The 22982-nt window shown below is 40.1% G+C and overlaps 1 protein-coding gene across 1 annotated transcript in view; it reads right to left on the minus strand.

The window, feature by feature from the left end:
• The window catches only part of WLS (Wnt ligand secretion mediator), a 903497-nt gene that overhangs the window by 270531 nt on the left and 609984 nt on the right, over positions 1-22982 (minus strand). Inside the window, exon 9 of the mRNA XM_044085601.1 lies at positions 15430-15573. Within this exon, the coding sequence (XP_043941536.1) occupies positions 15430-15573 (144 nt within the window). The remainder of the gene's footprint in view (positions 1-15429; positions 15574-22982) is intronic.

A 22982-nucleotide genomic window follows, 5' to 3' on the forward strand; every position in this document is an offset into this window, starting at 1 on the left:
TCAGATTTAGGCATTATATTTGAGAAACCTTTACAATGTGTATATAAAAAAAGGTCGGAACATCAAGAATATTTTAGAGGGTGGTGCACACAACAAGTTTAGACCTTTTCAAAACATCAAAAATGGTACTCACAGGTGTGGGCACTGTAGCCAATGCAGTTATGTTTTTACAGGGGAAACTTTACACTTGAAGGTTAGGGGTAGAGATATATCTACCAGGGGCTATGCAAACTGTGATACAACTGGGGTAATATATATTACTTGTGGGACCTGTGGTTCATTTTATGTAGGCAAGACAGAAAGAAAATTTAGACAGAGGATATATGAGCATTTATACAAGATAAGGAAAAAGAATGAAAGTAATGCTCTATATAGACATCTTCTATCTTGCACACAAGCAATTTATCAATTTTTTGTTATTGAAGTGGTCCCTACTGACCCCAGAGGTGGCCCCTGGGAAAATAGGATTGAATATAGAGAACCATATTGGCAAATAACTTTAGATGCATGCACCAGTCCAGGTCCGAATGATATGTTATCTATCAAACCAGTCCTTAAATTGAGCGCTGCAAAACTATAGTAACCTCAACATAATTAACTCAAGTTGTTTAAATTGATATATACCCATTGTTATCCACTAGAGGGTGTAGGATTGTTTATTTAATTTTAAATACACTTTAAATATATCTTATATATTCATATTTATTTTTATAATATTTATTTAATCTTCTTCTTTCGGCCTTTCCCAGTTAGCGGTCGCCACAGTGGATCATCTGTCCGCTCATGATTGGCAGTGGAGTTTTATGGTGTCGAGTTGCCAGCCCGGTGCCCAGCCTTCCACAGAAGGCACACACACGCACACACTCACACCTAGGGCCAATTTAGAGTGTCCAATCCACCTACTGCATGTCTTTGGGATGTGGGAGGAAACCGGAGCACCTGGAGGAAACCCATGTAACCACAGGGAGGACATGCAGACTCCGCACAGAAGGCACCCCAGCCGAGAATCAAACAGGAGAACCTCTTGCTGTGAGGTGGCAACGCTAACCGCTGCACCACCGTGGCAACCCTATAATATTTATTTAATGAAAACTGTTTTTTAAAAAATTTTAAAGTTTCTGACATGTTTTTATTAATGTATTTTGTGATTTAAGATATTTATTTTTTCACTATTTAAAATGATTGCACCTTTATTCACTACATGATTGGTTCATTTAAATTAGGATAGGTATTTATTAATGCCTAATGTGTTCTCAGTATCTCATCTGAAGAAGTTATTTGGTGACGAAAACGTATAAGGAATTGTGGAGCGTTTGTGTGTTTTGGTGTTATGTCCGTGGTGTGGATTTGCTAATAAACTTCGCGCTTGAACTACGTGGTGTCCGGTGCTCCTTTTACTTGGTTTATAGTATTTTAGATATCTTGTATTTGTAAAGTATAATCATTTTTGTAGGTATTTTATGATGCATAAGAAATACTAATTAGTGTTTCTTTAGTAGGGTTAGGGGTTTGAGCTTTGCATGTGGGTGCGTGTATATATGTTTAATGTTTTTATGAAGCGTTCAGAACATTAGGGTACTAAGAGCACTGTTTTTTGTTGCTTAGTTGTCAAGAGAACCATCTGACTAATTAATACTGGTTAATTACTTAAACAATTATATTGTTTTATTGACTATTTAAAGGCACGCGCCCAGTGTTTTACTCATCTGAAGAAGTTACAGTATCTACTGTGATGAAAAGCGCTTAATTTGGAATAAACCTGTACCTATTTTACGTTTTTGCATTTGGTGCTCTCCTTCTTGCAGTCCAGCGTTTTGGAGTTCTGGTTCATTTATATGAAAGCCATTGGGAAAAAGCAGCTACTTTAGATTGAGCCAGTCAACCCATAATTCTTTATTTACTTGCATTAGGATTGGGGGGGGGGTTCTAGGTGTGGTCTACATGGCTGCACCCAACGTTGGTGTGTGTATGCTTGTGTGTGACACACACACATACCTTAGAAAGGAGTGTTTTCAGAATAAAAAACTCTACTTGTAAACAGGTGTAACCAGAACCCTTAGATCATGTACTAAAAAATGAGCACAAGCAATCAAAGTATATGATGGTGAAAACAGTGAGCATTAAGTGTGAACCATGCAATCCCTCTAGTGCCTGTTCATAAGATTATATTAAAAGGATATTTCAAGAAAGGTTATTACAGACTTAAAAGGCAATCAAAATGAAGGAAGCAGACTGCAAACAAGGGGAAAATCATTACATCTTTCTCATGCATATCCAGATCTAAAGGCAGAAAAGTTTGTAAGAGAGTTTTTGGTTAGTCATGAAATATGTGCAAAGAGGGAACATTCAGTAATGGCCAGCACCAATTATACTGATCCTTATGGTTAAATACATTGTAGCAAACTTTAATCAATGATCTGTCATAAGCTACAAAAGTCCGAGTAACACATCTGCTGTACAGAATCACATGGGGAAGGTAATGTAAAATACATGTACTAAACATATATCCTTTTTTAGAAGTATGCAGAAATATTAGATGTGTGTCTTAACTGGGTAATAGGCTAGACAGGCTCTTAACGCACACAATAAGAAAGGATAGTAGGAACTTCAGTTTGAGCAGGATTTTGCTTGTTAGCATGACACCAGATGAAAAATATTTTCCATTTGGATGTCCAAGACTTTCTAGTGGCAGGTTTCCTTGCCTTCAGAAAAATTTGTAGCACGTCCTCAAAAAATTTATGTCTGAAAGGGATGAGAATCCTATCATCTATACTGTCATGCTGAGACAGAAAAGGTTGGGAGGAAGTAGAAAGCCTTTTTGTTATGTGGACAAAGTCACTATAAGATGACCTGCAGTGATGACTCCTGGCTAGATAAGAGAGGAGGAAAAGGAATCAATGCTGCCTGTGCTGAAAGGGCATCACAAGCAAGCCTTCTGACTTATTCCTCTGGATCGTTTAACAAGACCTTTGGGATTAGAGGCAACGGGAAGTCAAAAAAACATGCCTTCCCATGGAAAGGACATGGCATCTGTCCTTCAGGCCTGAGCTCAAGAAGTCCTAGAGCAAAACAGCTGGAGCTGCTTGTTGTGAGTGGTGGCAAATAGTCCACAAATGGGGTGGCACTCAGACAAACCCATGACTAGGAAGATCTCCCTGTTCAATATCCATTTGTGAGGATCTTCCCTAGTTCTGCTTACATCTACCAAGACATTGTCCTCCTGTTCCCACATAACAGCCAGTCTGCATAGTTGATACGATTTTTCCCCCAACACTTGTTTATATACCACATGACCATTGTGTTGTCTATGGAGATCCTGAGGGGACCCAGAAACCATGTTTGAGAGAAGATTTGCAGAGCCTGAATCAGTACACACATTTCATTCACATTGATGTGCTATGTCCTTTGACCTGGCGACCATTGCCTCTGGATACTTGGGAAACCTGTCCATGCCCCACAAGCTAGATTCTGAGGCATGTGTGTGCAGGTCCTTTGAAGGAGTCATAAGCTTGAAAGGAAGGTCTGGCTTGAGCTTTACTTAAGGAATCCATCACTGAAACTTTTTCAGAAAGGTGATAAGTAGGATCACAGTGCTGACAGGGTGACAATGCTATGATCAGAGAGATTTGAAGTACCACTAGAACTTTCTCATGTGTAGTCTTGCAAAATGTATCGACTGTCATGAACCCCAGGACCCTGAGAATTTCCCTTGCAGGGCAGGACTGAAGGGAAAAAGTAGCTGGAGAGGTCCTGGACCTTCTCTTGTGGTAGGAAGACTAGCATGAGATTTATGTCTAGCCTGCAACCCAGAAAGACCAGGTCTTGGATGGGGTCAACATAGACTGTTTACTGTGAGCCCCAGACTCTGAAGGAGGGAGATAGTGTAGCAGAGATGCTATAATAGAATCTCCTGAGAAGATGCCTGTATTAACAGGTCATTATTTTAATTTCTCAGAGTTCTAAAAAAGGAAATAGGTGGCACTGTGTATGTTGTGAAGACCCTGAGGGCAGTAGATAACCCAAAGAGTAACATAGAGAACTGAGAGAGAGATGAACATGCTAAAAATCTTAAACATTTCCTATAAAAAGTGCAAATGAGGATGTGGAGATAAGCATTCTTAAAGTCCAAAGATGCTAGGAATTCCTGAGCAAGAACGTAAGGTAGGAAAGTCTGCAGAGACAGCATTTTGAAAAAAGGCACACTCAGAAAAGTATTGAGATGGGACAAATCTAGAAAGAGACATTCTCCTTTTCTGGGCATCAGAAAGACTGGAATAAATCCTTCCCCCTACATTCTGTGATAGCACAGTTTCTATTGTGCCTTGCTTGTGAAAAGCCTGCAGGACAGGAGGTTAGAGCCTTCTCTGCTTGACAGCAGATGGTGGGATACCTTTGAACAGTGGAGTCTCCTTCCAGGTCATTCTGTAACCTTGTTGAATAATGGAAAGTACACATTTGACTGAATGTATGAGCTACCAAGCAGAAAGGGGTGAGTTCAGAATTTTTGACAGAACTGGATGGACTGAGGGGGACTGGAGGAGGCAAGAAATAGGCAGATTTTTCCTGAAAAAAGAAGACTCACAGACTTTGAGTCTGACTGGTTTGTCCTAAAATCTCTATCTAGGCAGTTTTCTGACTTTAAAGACCTAGGGTCCCCCCCAAAAAAGGAAGTGGGCTTACCTGGATAGTTTCTCTGATACCTGGGAAGAGAATTGAAGATTTGTTTGAAATCTTGCATTATTTTACCTTGATCTTGCAAGGATTAAAACAAGCTAGCCACCTCTCTATTAAGAGAGGAAGCCAGAGTTTAGCTTTAACATACTCAGGCAGGGACTGGAAAAAAAGCAATGCATATCTTCTGATGACAGATCCAGTAGCAGTTGCTCAAGCAGAAGCTTCCACTGCATCATAACTACACTTAATATTGTGCCTTGCTACCTGAGGTGCTTGAGCCTCTACAACTGCATCATAATTGCAGTTAATACTATGCCTTTCTACCCGAGGTGCTTGAGCCTCCATCACTGCATCATAATTGCAGTTAATACTATGCCTTTCTACCTGAGGTGCTTGAGCCTCCATCACTGCATCATAATTGCAGTTAATACTATGCCTTTCTACCTGAGGTGCTTGAGCCTCCATCACTGCATCACAATTGCAGTTAATACTATGCCTTTCTACCTGAGGTGCTTGAGCCTCCATCACTGCAGAGCTTAAGCCTCCATAACTGCACTTAATTGCTACCAGAGGAGCTTGTGTCTGCATGGAAATAGCCAGCTGTTTATCAGACACTTCCAAAGATGACAGGCTTTTAGTCAAATCAGTCAGAATAAACAACAAATATTTGGTCATTTGAGGTTAGTGATTAACATCTGAAGGCCATGGTGGAAGAGGTGTACACCTTCTTTCTATATCTGTCCATTGTCCTACTACCTTTGTCTAAGGGTAGGACTTAGGAGCAGGTAAATCTTTAGATGGCTTGTCTGTTGAATTAGAAAAATAATAGGTATCTGCTAAAGGATTTTTTGTATAAAAATTGTAGGTCTTCAGGCATATTACAGAACCTATTAGGTCTCTCAGGCACTGGAAGTTGAGTCAGGTGCAGTAGAAGTGTATGCAAAAGCATCCAGAAAAGTTTCCAAAACTGGAGGGACAGGTGCAGGCATATGGGGTGCCAACATCTAGTAAATTAGAATACCTTTTAAAGGAAACTGGATATTTATCTGGATTCCCACTAAAAATGCTGCATCATATTCATGACAGTCTGCTCACAGATTTCCTCAAAAGGATATTCAGAGGATAAAGTATCCTCATCATTAGAGCCATTTGACCTACTGAATGAATCTTGGATGAGTAGGACATGGAATGTTCATCTGACTCAGAATCTGCCTAATCCTTCTTAGAAAAGGACTCGTGCTGTCACTTCTGAAGGATAGAATCAGCAAGTGCAGAGGAAACAAAATGTGGTGGCTTCAGAGCCGAAAAGGCCCAAAATAGGTCTTGAGAACTCCATCTATTCTTGTTCTTGGCATGTCTAAGGAGAAACTTTTTTTTTGTTTCTTCTCAGGAGTGACATCCGCTTTAACCAAACGTAGCGAATCTGACCCCTGGTATACTTCAAAGACCCAGGCACCTCTTCCCATACCAATATTTGAGAGTTGCCCTCTGGTCCTTCAGAAAATGAGCATAGGTACCCCTTTCTCCAGTAGCGCGCATCTGAGTCTCATCGCTGCACCAGCAGAGTTGTGATATTGTGAGCCACAGAAGAGGTCGAATGTGCTGCAGGCTCCTGAGGAGCTTCAACAGCTATGTCCAAGTTGGACTGGGCAGATGATGGTCCAGACTTAGGTCATTTGAATTCCTTTTACGGAATAAGAAGGATATCAGATGCTAAAGGCTCTTCCACTTGGCACTGGGAGAGGCACTTAAGGCACTGGGTCTCTAGATGGGTATTAAAAGAAAGATGCAAATATAAGGTTTTTGATAAAAACAATTTACAAAGTTTACAATTGTTATAGTCTGGTTCTGCTCCAAGGTAAAGGAGATACTGGGAGTAGTGAACCTTTATAAAGGAATTTATCTACCACAATTGCATTTCTCTCCTCTTAGCACACTTATCTGAACAAGTGACGGCAAGAACGATAATGGCGACCATGCATCGTACAGACCAACAGGTGTGAGACCTGTATTCAGACTGGCATGAGACAGTTTGAGGATCTCATGCTCGTACGTCTCCTTAAGTACCCTCACACCCACAGGCTTAGATCATACAATGGATGAAGAATACCCCAGTCAGACATCCAGGTTATCTGACAAGATAACCCAGTGATCTGGAATACTACAATAATGATCTAAGGAAGGTCATCTATGACTATTTAAACAAAGGATCACGGTTTCAATATATTCAACAGAAAGTGCAGTCATGTGAGAAATTCACTACTACAGTAAATGCTCATGTGGGATCATAACTGCAGTAAAATTCATGATGTATGAGAATTAGCTGCAGGAGTTATCTGCCTAAACTGTCCGATTTATTTATTGACTGACATTTGCTAACTGGGAAAGTCCGACTGGGTAGGAAACCCATTTTCAGTGGAAGCCCAGGGAGAAAACCTATAACATTTGACAATAACAGTAAACACACAATAAATTTTAAACAGCTTTGAATAGATGCATGAGGTGCAATAGCTAGAGAATGTACATACTAATTTACATAATGGACAGAAAAAATTATCACAAAATATATTTTTACAAAATATAAATAATGGGTTGGAAAACCAAAAAAATGTTTGATGGTTCTGTAGAGGAATGATTAATCTTTAAGGAAATTAGTGTAAGTGAAACTAGTCAAGGTAGAAGTAAAACTGATGAAGTGAAGACTATGCTCTGCAGAGAAAAAACATCCTTCATGAAATGATATTTGAAAGTCCTGACTGTCATACCTTCCTTCTTAATACAGATACAGGTAAAAGGGGCACATCTTATTCTCCTGGCTACAACTTCTCCTGGCGGACTCGTTCAAAATTACTACTGCAAAGAAAAAAATTAGTAAGAAAGCAAATAATCCAACAGCAATTCTGCTTAATCTACATTTATGGTGAGTTTCTCAAATGGTAGGTATTATGTTATTCATAAGGATCATTGCTGCAGTACAATTTCTGGAAAATGGGAAGATGCCCAAACCCTTACCAGGAATGAAGGGGAAAGAACAGCAGTTTTCCTGCAGAGTTCTTTTAGATAATTCCTTGCAGGAATGTGGTCCTAACCCCTTTTCGGCTCATTGACTGCAGCTACAGTTAGTTTGTACTGTTGACCGTTTCCTGATCTGCTTGTTCTATGCTTCTCATAATAAAAAGTGCAGTTAGCTAGCAATATGGAGAGGATTTGTTTACACACTGGATTACCCACTTCCCCTTGCATGAAAGTCAAAGAACTGATCCATCAATCTGAAGGACTTAGTTCTGTTCACAATACCTAGGCTGCCTGAGGCCATCTGGTAGCTGTAAAATTCACTCTCCTTGTTGGATCAAATGCAAAACAATAGTATCTAGTCAACCCTCTTTTTCCCCATTATCAACATTGGATCAGGGTGCTGCATCAACTGTTGCGCTCTCTCAACTCAATGCCATGAAATAATTCCATCCCTTCTTTTTCCTGGTTGTCCAAGGAGCTGAGACCTTGTTCAATAGTCTTCTAGATGCTGTAATTTCCTCTGGTCTTCTTTTTGTCTGTCTCGAATCTTCACCAGATTGTCTTCTGCTTTCCAGTTCATGTGCCCAAACCACTGTAATCTGTTTTTTTTACTTTCTCTACAACTGAGGCTACCAAGACAAATGCTCTGTTGTCCTTATTTCTACAACTGTCTTTTATTGTGCATCCTACAATCCATCTCAAGCACTGCATCCTATCACCTCAGCCTTCCTTAGCTGTTCTGTTTCCACTGCCTAGCTGCTTGTACCATACATAAGTACTGGGCATACAGGTCATACCACTATTTTGTATGCATTATTTTCTTTGACATTCTTCAGTAATACACTACCCAGACTCACTGTCCAGTTTTGCTGCAATTCTGATTCTAGCTTTGACCTCCTCATTCAGACTTCACTAAATTATCTTGGGGGGATGGTTGAGAAGTGGAGTGGAACAGGTTCATTGCTTATTTTCCTATTTTCACCTTCTTCCGGCTCCCCCCATTTGCTGTCATAACTGTCTTATCTGTACTCAGCTTTATCTTATCTGCCTTCAGTTTTACATTCCATTCACCTATCATTTGCTGAAGTTCTTGTTCAGAGTCTGCTTGTAATGCCACATCATCTGCATTTGTTGATCTTGTCTCCCCGACTGGTTTACTAATGTACTCCATTACCAGTATGAACAGTGTGTTCAAAGTTGAACCCTGACGTAACACCTAGTCCCACTGGAAACCCCTCTGCAAATCCAAACACTATATGTACATGTAACTGTTTTATTAAAACATAACTTGTAGTAATTATAAGTTTCTGGGACTTTGAACCCCAATAGGACTGCCCAAATCATCTTTCTTAGGCCCTTCTATATGCTTTCTCCAAGTGTAGGAATACCATGGTGGACTCTTCCATTATCTCTAGCTTCTTCTGAAGTACCTCACTGCAAACATTTGGTCACTTACATAGCAATTCAGATTAGAATTAGGATGCACATCTCCCATTAATTTCTACCAATATACTCATGTATGAATCCTCCTCTCCTGCAATTTCAAGCAGTGTGATGAGTATGATACTTCTATACTGCACACAGTTGTGAATTTCCCCTTTCTTCTTGTACACGGACATTAGAATGTGCATTTTTCCAGTCATCTGGGATAGGTCTGTCTCCATGCTGCTATGAGTACCCTCTGGCACCATTTCTCCTCCAAGTCAGTCAACATCCTGATCATATCTGCTATGACTTAAAGGTCTGCTGTTTTCCCGGACTTCATTTTCCTTAGCACAGTTCTTACTTCCAGGGTGGGCTATTCTTCCTCTTTCAATGTAAGCTGTGTCTGGGGCAGTACAGTATCTGTGAAATTATCTGCCCTTGATGTCCAGTGGACTAGTGAGCTGGTTGTTGCTGACATCTCTTATGAACAATGTCTGATTATGTTGTCCATCTTTATCTTGCTCATGATCATTTGGGTCATCTGCAGAATCACTTTTCATAACTAGTAGAGTGATACTATGTTTGTTTGATGCTGGGACTACTCTATGTTTCCCACATAGTATTCCTTTTTTTACCTGGTCCATCGTTTTTGCTTCCCACTTTTTCCTGCACTTCTTTCTTCTGCAAGACTGTTTGAAAGGTATTTCAAAAACCACTTGTCAATAATAAAGGGATCATTCTGAGGCTAACCCAGTCTGTGTAAAATACAGTAAATACCTCATTACAGATCAGATGCAACTTGGATATCCATCTAGCTGATGTAAAGACTTCCACAAAGTCTTCCAAGAACGAGACAAGTGGAGCCAATGCCACCATTTCAAAAAGGTGTTTAAATCAGCTTTTTCAGGAAAAAAATCTCAAGGATGTGAAAGTCTTTTTTTTTAATGGATAATCAAGTCATCACCAAGAAAGTAGCTGAAATGGGACTCGTTCACTAGGGACTGCTGTTGTGGGATGCATGTCAACATGGTAGTTACATGGACTTAACTGAAGAGTAAGAGAGCACATTAAAAACATCTGACAAAGGAACGAATGAGGGCACCCTTGTTTCTTTACCTTCCTGTGCCAGATTTATGTTTACCAGGATAGCCTGGTAGTACACAGACATCAGAAAGAAGAATGGCACAGTACAAGTATAAAATACAAGGCAAAAAACATAAATAAACTGGGAGTTATAATGTCACATGTGCAAACTGAAAAGATACAAAAGACTTTTTTCCATGTCACTAGCCAAGACTTTCTAGTGGGTGTCTTGGCTTTCTTCACAACACAAAGCATGTCTTCGGACAGCAGGTACTTGAGATGGCTGTGGGTCAAAAATCATCTTAGCTGCCAGCCTGACTCCTCACATGCTTGGGTAGATCAGGGTAACAAAAAGCTGGTTGAGCAAGTCTAACCACTGGAAGTAGGAAGCATGGCAGTTTCCCTTTCCAGTTCTATGACCATGGAGAACTAGTGTTGGTTGGACAAATATGGCACTACTAGGATTGCCCAAGGCTTCTACCTGCACATCTTCTGCAGCAGACATGGAATCAGATCAGTGGGGGACTACACAACTAGAAACAGGCTGCACCACTTGAAGGAAAATGCATTTATTATCCAGGCTCCATTGTTCCCAAGTGTCATGCAGTGGTCAGGAAGCTGGTCACAAGTCAAAGTCCACAGCCTCCCAACCTGTCAGATCTGAATACTTCTCCATTCAGCATCTACCCATAGTTTCATGACTGTGGTCTTCTTAGGTAGTCTACAATACTACTAGTACTTAAAGATGGGTACTGCTCCAAGGGGGAGGAGGATCTACAAGGTATGAATTTTGGATCTGGGTACTTTTTACCACCTACTCAGAGGCGATCTATGCCTGACGTACAAAGCCATGTCAAACCCAGAATTAATGGACATGCTCCACCTCAAAAAATCCAAGTCCCTTAGAGCTACATGCTCCAGGGACCTAAACCTCAGCACAAAAATAAATAGGACATGCTGGAGGGACAGATTCATTTCCCAGAGGCTCCCGTCACTCTGGAATAGAATCCCAATTCATGTTAGACATAGCCCCTCGCTGACCCTCCAAGCGAAATCTAGACGCGTGGATGGGAAATCACAAATTCACCCCTGGGATCTCTGCTGTGTCCCTGCTAGACAGAGGCACAGTAAACTAATCTTAAAAGGGTACCTTCTGTGACCTACTTTACAGAGGCACAGTAGGCTAATCTAATAGGAAGGCGGAAGCCAAATACACTCTGGCTAGGCTTGTAAATGCCCTAGGGCAGATAGCCTAGTATCTACCTATGAACCTATTAAAAACAGTCTAAGTCTTACTTCTGTTGAAAGAGAAGATGTTACAGATATCTCCCAGTTTGTTCTAAAGTTCATAAAGTTTAAAATCCAAAGATGTGAAGAGTGGTTGCTTTAAGCTTTAGTTGCTAGTTGGCACACTGCATTCACTTCAGTTTATATCTAAATCTAGGAAGCCGGAAAATAAATATTTTATCTGTCAGCTAGCCAGTCAGGATGAACATGGTGGCTAACAGTATGGAGGATGGTGCCAAAACTGCATTTGATGTCTAGAATTCGCATTTAGATATTATCAAGACTGCAGAAAGGATTCCATGTGTGATGAGAAAGTTTGTGGCCTTAACACTCACATAAAAGGCTACAGTACACATACAAGTGATCTAAGTGACTTGTCTAATTTATGATGGAATTGGAGCAGCTGAAAGAGAGGTAAACCTATCAGAAAAACAGAGCTTTCAGGAGAAAAGATATCAGTTACTGGTGTAATGGAAAAGGTAGGTTTACATAGGCGTTATTTTTATTTTGCAAAAAACGGCATGTATGAGAGTCAGAGACCAGGTGCCTCATGTGTTTGTATCTAGTACAAGGTCTGCAAATGACCTTGTATAACTAGCATATTTTGGTTTAGTCTGAAACATACAGAATTAAGAATGGAGTGGTGATGCACACAAGATAAACAAGGTGACAGAAGTAAGCATATTTGCTTTGACAATGACTGCCCACTTTTCTTTTGAAAACAGTAATGTTCACTATGTGTATGAGGGACTGCTGTGTATGGAAAATTAATTTCTTCTTGTACCCTGCATTGTTTAATCAAGCTGCGGTGGTGCAGCTGTAGCATTGTCACCTCACAGCAAGAGGTTCTCCAGTTCAATTCTCAGCTGGAGTGCCTTCTGTGTGGAGTCTGCATGTCCTCCCCATGGTCGAGTGGCATTCGAAAGACATGCATGAATGGCCGTGCCTTTGTTGAAGGTTGGGCACCGGGGGCTGGCACCTCAGCACCGTAAAAATCTACTGCCAATCATTAGAGGACCAGAGTTCCGCTGTGGCAACCCCTAACCAGGAAAAGCCGAAAGAACAACAACCCTGCATTGTTGAAGCTGTACTTTCCTATCGGATACAGGATTTTTACTGACTCAGGAAACTTTGACGGCTGTAACAGAGTATGATCCCAGCTATTTTTAGCATGTAAAGGGAGCACAGCATATACACTGATTGAAATTAAGAGCCTACTGAACTGTCAACACATTAAAGCATTAGAATGACTGGTTGAAGAAGAGATGTTTCTGATTTTTCAAGACTAGAATGATGTGGTACCAGCAGCTATCAAAAGCTGTTTAGCAACAAGTGGAATAATTAACTGTTGCGCTGAATATTACACAGGAAATCTAAATGGTACTTTGATTTTGTCATGCAATACATGCCAGTCTGTTGAGCTGCTTAATATTTTCAACTGAACTGCAAACACAGGGTCATTCAGAAGTAGGATAGCGGGTGACTGAGCAAATCAGAGTGTAGCCTGTTTTAACAGTAATGGCTGCTTGACCAAGGGTGAAGATGTTATGCCAAATGGACTTGAATTAGCTGTTGTAACATATGCAACAGGGATTATAATGTTATGCGGGGTAGTATTTGGGTGATACGAATGACAGCTGGATGTTGTGTTACCAGTCAGGATGCAAGTCAGCACCTGGGCAATGAAAAATACAACATGCAATGGGTAGGGATGGATGTGGAAATTTGCCTACAAAAAGACAGCATTCTAAAAGTAAATATTTTAAATACCAGGAGAGTGGTTAGTTCATGTGCTAAGGGCCAACCATAAATTGTAACTGAGCTCGGCCAAAATGGAGTAGGAGCATCCATATTCCTTTTTAGGAAGAATCAAATAACTGGCAATTATGCTAATAAATGGATAACATTGCGGGCATGATTTTGTCTGATTGATTGGGTAAAACTGCTCCCACCTTCTACAGCTAGAAATGCTAAAATGAATCAGGTCAACAAGTTTCATACTGTTCTTGCTGTTATTTCTGGAAGCCAGTTCCACAAATGCTCAGTGGGGACAATTGGTTATACAGTACATGATAAACTGCTGTTATACAGGCACACTTTTACATAGTAAATGGAAAAGGGCACTTTCTTTCCTTCATTAAGTATTGTTATTTAGAATGGAGCTGCTTAAAGGAGCATGCTTGATTATTTAAGACATCTGGAACATTGGATAGCAGTGTTACAGAAAAAAACATGAATTTGCAAGAAGAGGCCTTAGAAGAACTGAGAGCTTTTAGGTAAGCACTACAGAGAGAGGTGATGCTATTAATTTCTTCAAGTTCCTGCTTAATAGAAAAGGAAGGCTGTTATGCAGGAGTAAGGAAGTACATGAAAGTGTTCCCTGTACTTGCAGACAGGCACAACACAGAACTTCACAGCAGTATGAAGATGGATATTCTGGGTTTTATTGAGGGCATGGTGATATTTAGGAAACACAAACATGGTCACCCATGATAAACTGCAAGTTGGACAAAGAGTAAAGACTTAAAATGGGTCATTGTGTGGATGCTTATACCATGGTCATTGGTCTTACAGATGAATAGACTGTTGCACAAGGCTGTATACACTATACCTCTTACTTGAGAAAGGATGTAGTAAAAATTTTGTTTCAGATCCCAGTGTAACAGTACATATTCCTGGATCAAGACATACCCATCCAATTGTGGATAACAATTCCTGTTCATGAACCTTTAGATGGTTACTTGGATAATTTACATGTAATAAAATTAGACGAGCATTACTGATTTTCTACCACTCATCTGAAGGAAATGTTTGTAAAATTGGTGAAAAAAGTTCTGGACAGTTAAGCTGGTTCTGTTACAAATGGTCAGAAGCTCTTTCTTACTTGAACAGGATCCATTTAAAAAAAAGGAAAAGGATTTTAAAAAGGAACTTAAGAGGGATATTAAGGAATACACTATCAACTGTCGAAAAAGGGAGGGATGTTTTAAGAATAGAGAAGGCAGAATTGGTGAAGATTCAGAATTCATTTTATGATGGTGAAGACTACTCAGAAGAGTCTATTGATCAGTCAGTAAGCACGGTTACCAGATACTAAGCAGTGCTCATAATTTAAGAAATGTTCTCCAATAGAGTAAACACTGCTGATGGCAAACCTCAGGGGGATGGGTATCTCCCAAGCCAGTCTTGGTGACTTTCACAAATATCATGTCACTTGAAGAAAAAATAATGAATGTAGTCACAATCATCAATAAGAAAGACAAAAGGGTACTTATTTCTCTTCAAACACTTGAAACTACTGTCAAAAAGCCCTCCACAGACTTGCACAAGATGGCATGAGCTTATTTTCAGCAGTAAAACAAAAATGAAGATGGAAAGAGTTCATCTTTTCTTTCCATATAAGTTTCCTTCTTATGTTCCTTGGCATGGTACATCAGCTAGCACCTAGAAATGGGATGTCTGCACAGCTTTTGAACTCAAGCTGAACAGATGTCTGTCTGTGGCTAACTTCTATTCTACTGAATTTTCTACCACAATTAATCTCTATTATGAATGTCTTCACATACACATGGAAATGCTAAAGACCACAGATGACATATACTAGTCACTGCATACCCCCTTCTCAAGTTTCCTAATCTGCAAACAAAATCAAAGACAGGACAAGACATTCAAGCTAAACAAAACCAGATATGGTGTATAATTCCACATCTTCAAGATCCAGAAAAAAACAGCATATGTAATTATAACAGTTACTTCACTGGGTGCAAGACAATGCTACTGGTTTCTGTAAAATGCACTGTTCTTAATGTGCATGATCACTGACTGCAAAGACTCCAGCATTTTCATTCTCCAGTGCAAGGCATCATAGTTCTACATACAGGATTTAAAATATAAATGTTACTTTTATTAAGAAAAAATGACAGCAATGTTTTGCAACATTCTCACCTCATAATGAAGTTTGCGGGCTTTGGACATTGCTGGAAGGGACATTCTCTTGCCACTGATGTTTTTAAACACCCGGAACACCATAAAACATAGGAAAAGGAAGTAGAGGCAGGCACAGATACCTGCAACAATGATAAATGCCATCTGCACAATATTCAAGTTAAGGCAATAGTCAGTGGTTTGTAAGTAAAGATCTACTTGTAGCAACCAAGCTTAAACTGCAATGCATAACATGAATAGACTTGTCATTGTTTGCGCAACAACTCAATTCCCTTAATACATTTATGATGTAAACTTGTTTCATATATCTTATGAAAGACCAATCCTGTAAAGCAAAGTCCTGCCTTACTAGTAAAAATATGAGTGCAAACGGATATATGCATAACACCTTACATGAAAGTGTGATGTACTAAAATATTTATTTTGAGTGTGTAAAATGACATTGGAATTGGCAAGTGTGTTATATAGTCTATTCTTTCCAGTCAAATTCCTGATCTTTAGAGTAATGCCCACAGAAGGCATACTGGACAGATTTGATACACAGCTGCTATGTTACCAAAATACCTCAACACCTATGTTTTTTCCAGCACTGTACAGTATTTAATGCTGTTTTATGTGCCCCCCCCCCCCATGTACACAATATTCACTTATAAGGGTTTAATGGAAATGGAGAGCATGCTGACAAGATGAAGCGATTATTAGTGGTATACCTTCAGTAGTGTCTGTCATTTTTCCTATAATTAGTTTGATACACTTTTTCCCAAGTTACATTCTTTGATGCAGTTTTTTTCTATTACCATGCTTTATTAAATATTACTGAGGGTCATGCTAAATCCATTATTCTTCTCAATGTCCATTTTCAGCCCTCCTGTTAGGTCTTAAAGCCTCAACTTCTTCACAGGCTTGCTTTAACAAATTTACTTGACATTTGTTGACCGGTTTGGTCCAGTTTTGCAGCAGCCCTTTTTCAGTGGAGACTTGGGGAGAAAAACTCCACAAATACAAAGATAGTCTAATGAATGACTGCAAAAGACATACCACATAGATATGTAGAACAAGATTTAAAAATTAACAATAATATAAATTAGAGATAAGATATGTGATTGCTAATAACTTCTAAAAATCAGTGATGTACAGCCTAAGAGTAGCAGTGGGAAGGTACAAGTTATATACATAATTTGACTTGATGCCAATATTAAAATGCAGGTACAAGGTAGAGAGAGAACAAGTAGTAGGAATTGTGCTGACAAATTAGGTGGAAGAGGTAGAAAGTAGAGTGATACAGTTGGGGGAGGGAGACAGGCTGACCAATGGAAATCGGGTCACTCTGGGGGATGATTACACTGACAGTCTTATGTTGCTTAGGTGGAATTTTAATGCAATTCTGAACTGATGATTGGGTTTAATATCTCAAATGACAAGTGGAAGTTTATTCCATTTTTTAGCTGGTGAATAGCTGTAAAGTTTTTTGCCAAAGTTGAACTTTGGCTTGTATATGGTAAGGAGATGTTGTTCTGAGAGCCGAAGTGTCCTGGGAGAGAATAGAGGAAATGCTGGGACAAAAAGATGGTGCAGTATAGAGTGAATTATCTGAAGCCGAGAAAGGAGAAGGTTATAGGGAAGCTCTTAGTTTCCTGAGTGCTACGCAGTGGTGAAAATGGTATGAGATTTCAGCAGCAAATTTGGCAACTTTGTTGTAGGTGGTTTCTAATTTAGTGAGAAGTGTTGTTTGTAGTTGGTGAGTATTTGAGAGCTGTAAAGAAGAGTTGGTAGTAGACAGGCATGGGACAGGGCTGTCTTGGCCTTACTAGACAAAAAGTTTTTGTTCCTACAGAGGAGTCCAAGTTTTTGGTGGGTTTTCTTAATGTTACTGAGAACATATAGGTTGAATTTTAGTTGGTCATCAATAATTACCCCGAGCAGTTTGGTGCAAGTTTGTACTGATGGGTGTGTTATTTTGGGAGGAGATAGAGAAAGTAGGTTTTAGGTGACGCATTGTTTGTGGGACACAGAGCAAGAGTTTGGTCTTCTTTGGGTTAAAGATTAGCTGGTGTTGATTGAGCCATTTGTCGATAGTCAAAAAGATGTTCTGAGTTGTAGTCTGTAGCTGGATAGGGTATTGGCTATGGTGATGACTGTAGAGTCACCAACATACTGTACCAGCAAAGACTGAGGAGTGGAGGTAGATAAGTGACTGGTAAAACTATTAGAGAGTAGTGGACCCAGTACTGAACCTTGGGGTACTCCCATATTTATAGGGAGTTCAGGGGAGATAGCTGAAAGCCATTATACAGATAAGTGATTACTAAGGTAGCTAGAGAACCAAGCAATAGTAGAGGTAGATAGGTTGAGTTCAGAGAGTTTAAGAGGAGGCGGTGAGAGACGGTGTCGAGATAGAGAAAGAGGCAAGAGACTAGTTTGTTCTGGTCTCTGGCTTGTGAGATGGTGTTGATAAAGGAGATAAGGGCTGTAGAGGTACTGTGACTACAGCAGAAGCCATGTTGATACCCATGTAGTCTTAAAACTGGCCAGCATATCACTTGCATGTCTTAAATTTCCTCTTCAGTCATATTCCTACTAGCTTAGACATGTTACGGCCTTTGTGACAAGTACTTAAGAATTTTGCTTTCTCAGGAATCCCTATCAAATAAAGTTGGAAGGTTTGCCAAACAATGATATCACACACTTACTTTGGACACAATAGAAGAGTCTTCATGGGTTCTGTTCAAGCAGCTTTATTATATACAAACATCACAACAGAGGTTTAATGGACTAACTTAAGTAACTTATACATAAACTACTGCAATCATACATGCTCACACTGTGCCTGCACTCCAAAATGGCACTAGAAATAGCACATGCCCTGTATTTATATGTGCACACTCAGCCCTTGACATGCTTCTTAAAGTTGCAGCACATTCACTCTGATCTTTGAGAAATAGGTCATGCAATGTTATGAATGAATCTATTTGGCATGCAGACATTACAAGTAGTTCTTTGCCATACAATTAAACACTACGTACATATATACCAGTTATGTCCATGTTGCTGTATATTCCACACTGGGCCTGGATATTCAACCATATAGTGTGACAGAAAACTGGGATTTAGGTTTAGCAACCGGAATGAAATGAGGCTAATAAAAGAGCTCACAGATGACCCCGACCTTAGCTTGATGAAACCAGATAAAGGGGGTGGGATAGTTATGAGTATGAATGACTACAAAAATCATATGAATGCTTTATTGTTTGCAGATACTTATGAGGAAGTTTCTTATAATGAAATCTATACTGCCTTTAAGAAAACTGATTTAATACTGGAAGTTATGGTTTTACATGGGCAAATCACAAAGATAGATTATGATTATATGCATAACGAGAAACCAGTGATAGCTAGTATATTCAACGTACCTAAGATGCACAAATGTCTCGATAACCTACCCTTTAGACCAATAGTGGATGGTTCAAAATCAAAAACTTATTTTACAGCACAATGGATTGCTCATAACATAAAAAGAGGGTTAGAAAATAATACATATCTAAAAAGATGTGGCATTTTCTTGAAATATTGAATACTGTTTTTAATGAGAAAGGGATTTTTAACTATCGATATGCAAAACTTATTTTCAGTAATACCTCATATAAAGAGGGAATAGCTTGGTTTGAACAACAGCTATTTAATACTTTTTGTTAAAGCCCAAATAAGATTAATGCATAGGTAGCACTAATGGATGTGGTACTCAAGAACAATTTTATATTTTCTGAAGGACAAATGTATAGACAAATTACTGGAGTTGCAATGGGTGCAGCTTACACCCCTAGTTTTGCAAATTACGTCAAGGCCCAATAGGAAAAAGAATATGTTCCTGATGGTATTTACAAGAAATGTTTTTCACTATACATTAGGTACCTAGATGATGTGTTTATACTTTGGGTTGTATACATCAATAATACAGTAGAGTTTTTAAAATTCACATCCCAATTCAATGAATCAAATTACTTTTTTGGATGTGGAAATTAGTAAAGATGTGGAAAATAAGTGCTTTTATTCCACCATATTCAGAAAACTCATGTTTTCAAATAAGTATTTACATTTTACAAGCGGGTATCCAATATGTCAAAAAAGCAATGGTGGTAAAAGGCCAATTAGTCCGCTTGGCCAGGATGGTTTCTAATGTAGATACTTTTTTTATGAAGAGTGCAACATAGCTCTAGAAATGTTTCATAGAGGTTATCCAGACAATTTTTTAGAGGTAATAAAATGTGAACTAGTTAGTAAAAGGAACAAAGGGTTTTATACACCCATTTTGGGTTCCAGTGGCAATGTAACATCAGTTACGGTTGGACCGGATGGATGTAGAAGTGATGAGAATTGTAGTAGAAATAAAGTACAGTTGTGCACCTACCATAAATGTAGATGTTCAAGTGTATTCACTGTTGCAGACATTACTCTTGGGTTATCCTGCTGGCAGGCTACCCGCAGTCGGCCAGAATTCCAAAGTCTAGGTCTGGCGTCGGTTGCTGTCGCCTCTTCCCGGGCGTCAGTGCGCCAGGGGTATAAAAGATGCAGCCGACGCCATTTACTTCAGTTTTTCTTGCCCCAGATGTCAGGTGCCCCCAAAATGGTAGGCTAAAAAATATACCAATAATTATGCATGCAGTAAAATGAACATTTCCTTCATCTACAAGCAAATACACCACATAGGTTGTATAAGACAGAGAAGTATAGGTAAGTCCCAGCAAAGAAAAGGGGGATGGTGGGTGGGTAACCTGGACTGCAACAGTGAATACACTCTAACATCTACATTTATGGTAGGTACACAACTGTACTATGTCCATCATGTTTCACTGTTGCAGTCATTACTCTTGGGTTGAATCCCAAAGCTGAGGTTGGGTGGCTGGGCCTAAATAGGATTAGGAGAGGCTATAAGGCCCTGCAGAACTGCAGTGGCGAAGCCTGCTCTGGATTTAGAGTAGAGAGGTAAATGGTAATGTTTTGTAAAAGTGTGCACTGAACTCCACGATGCAGCCTCTAAAATGTCTTTGGTTGGCAGTCCTCTGAGAAAGGCTGCTGAAGTGGCTGCTGCCCTGGTAGAATGAGGCCTAATGCCCTTGGGCACTGATTTGCCATGTTGTGAGTAGCAGAAATGAATGCAGTGGCTTATTTATTTTGAAATAGTCTGTTTTGAGATAGGCTTTCCTTGAGATCCTGCAGCATATGCCACTAAAAGTTGCTCAGTTTTTCTGAAAGCTTTAGTTCTGTCCAAGTAGAAACATAGTTGTCTGTGTATGTCCAAAGAATGCAGAAGTCTCTCACCCTTATTCTGTGGGTTTGGATAAAAGGTAGGCAAATGAATGGTTTGGTAAGGGCCACACTGGACACTACCTTAGGCATAAATGTCGGGTTTGTCTTTAGAGAAACCCTGCCTGGATGGAAAATGATGAAAGGTTCCACAGGCATGAGTGCTTGCATCTCTGAAACTCACCTTGCAGAGGTTATTGCTAGGAGCAGAGCTGTTTTCCAAGATAAAAACTTTCTATCAGCTGTATTGGCTGGCTCAAAGGGTGGCAGTGTGAGTTTTTCCAAGACATAATTGAGGTCTCATGCAGGTATTGGGGCTCTCCTTGGAGGTCTTATGTTTTTGGCCCCTCTGAAGTACTGCCTTAGCAAAGGATGGGAAAAAATAGGAGGTTCCGTATTGTAATGAGCTGAAAAGGCAGAGGCATGAATTTTAATTGATGAAAAGGATAGGCCTTTGTCCAGCATCTCAGTCAGGTATTGTAAAATCCGAGGGATATTTGGTACAGCTGTGACAATTCCTTGTGCCTGCTTCCAAGCCCAGAATCTTTTCCATTTTTTTCTGCACAAGATTTTCTGGTACTGAGCCTCCTGGCCTCCAAAATAACATCCATCACTGCTTTAGAGAGAGTTGTGTTTTGAATGGTTACATTATCTGCCATGCTGCCAGATTTAGGGTCTTGAGTTGGCTGTGCAGAATCTGATTGTTTCGCTGGGTCAGTAAGTGAGGAATTAGAGGCAATGTCCAGGCTGGGCCTTGAGACAAATTTCTTAGGATTGGGTACCAGTGCTGGCGTGGCCAGTCTGGGGCAATAAGAATCATTCTTGGCTTCTCTTGTCTGACTTTTAGGAGCACCTTGGGGAGGAGAGGCAGAGGAGGAAAGGCATATACTGTTAGACTTTTCCAGCTGAATGACAGAGCATCCACTTTCCATGCTTGCTTGTGGTAAGTCCTTGTGCAGAATTTCTGTAGTTGGCAGTTGTGAGGGGAGGCAAATAGATCTATGTCTGGGCATCCCCATTCCTATGTTATCATGCTGAAGACTTGTGGATCCAGTTTCCACTTGTGGGGATCCGTGAGGTTTCTGCTTAGTTCGTCTGCCAGAATATTGTTCTTTCCTGGCAGGAATTGTGCTTGCAGGTGTACTTGATAAGTCAATGCTGTGTCCCACAAAGTCATGGCTCGTCTGCAGAGGGGGTAGGAATGTGTGCCTCCCTGCTTGTTTATGTACCACATGACTGTAGTATTGTCCATCCTTATCAGTAGTTGTCCTGGATGGAGTAGATCCTTGAAAGCTGTCAGGGCATTCTGAACAGCTAGCATCTCTTTTTGATTGATATGTAGATGCATTTGGCTTGTGTCCATGTGCCCTGAATACATTCTCCTGCCATGTGTGCTCCCCAGGCATAATCTGATGCATCTGTTGTTATTGACTGCCTGGCTGTGGGTAGCGTAAATGGCTGTCCCTTGTTGAGGTGACAGGCATGTGCCCACCATCAAAACTCCTGTTGCAGGCAAGGAATGAGGGTAATTAATGCTTCCAGGCTTTGACAATGTTGAGTCCAGACACTTTTTAGGTACCACTGAAGTTTCCTCATATGCAGTCTGGCATATGGAATTAGCAGAATGCAGGATGCCATGAAGCCCAAAGCCTGCAGAATTTTTCTTGCAGATAACTGGGTCTTTGTTGCCAACATTTTGAAGTAAGAAGTTAGTTGCCTTTGTTTGTCTGGCATGAGATAAGCCATCTGGGCAGTTGTATTTAAGCTTGCACCCAGGAATATTATCTCATGAGAGGGTACTAGTTTTGATTTCTTTTCGTTTACGGTGTACCCTAGGCAAATTAATAATCTTTTTACAAACGCCAGATGCTTTAGTAGAGTGTCCTTGTTCTCTGCTTGTAGAAGGCAGTCGTCCAAGTAAAAATATATTTGAATTCCTCTTTGTCTGCAAAATGCAATTACTGGTGCCAGGCATTTTGTGAAGACACTGGGCGCAGTAGATAAGCCAAAGGGCAGTGCCGAGAATTGGTAGTGCATTGAGCCAGCTATGAATCTGAGGTATCTTCTGCAAGACTGTCTGATTGGGATATGCAGGTATGCCTCTTAGATCCAAAGTTACAAGCCAAGCCTTCTTGCCCAGCATGGGCAGAAGCTGCTGCAGAGTTAACATTTTGAATTTTGGAACATTCAGAAATGTGTTTAGGATAGACAGGTCCAGTATTGGTCTCCAGGGTTTACTCTTTCTGGGTACC

The sequence above is a fragment of the Protopterus annectens genome, chromosome 10.part0 (assembly GCF_019279795.1).
Source record: "Protopterus annectens isolate FY-2018-M chromosome 10.part0, PAN1.0, whole genome shotgun sequence".
Taxonomy (NCBI): Eukaryota; Metazoa; Chordata; order Ceratodontiformes; family Protopteridae; genus Protopterus; species Protopterus annectens.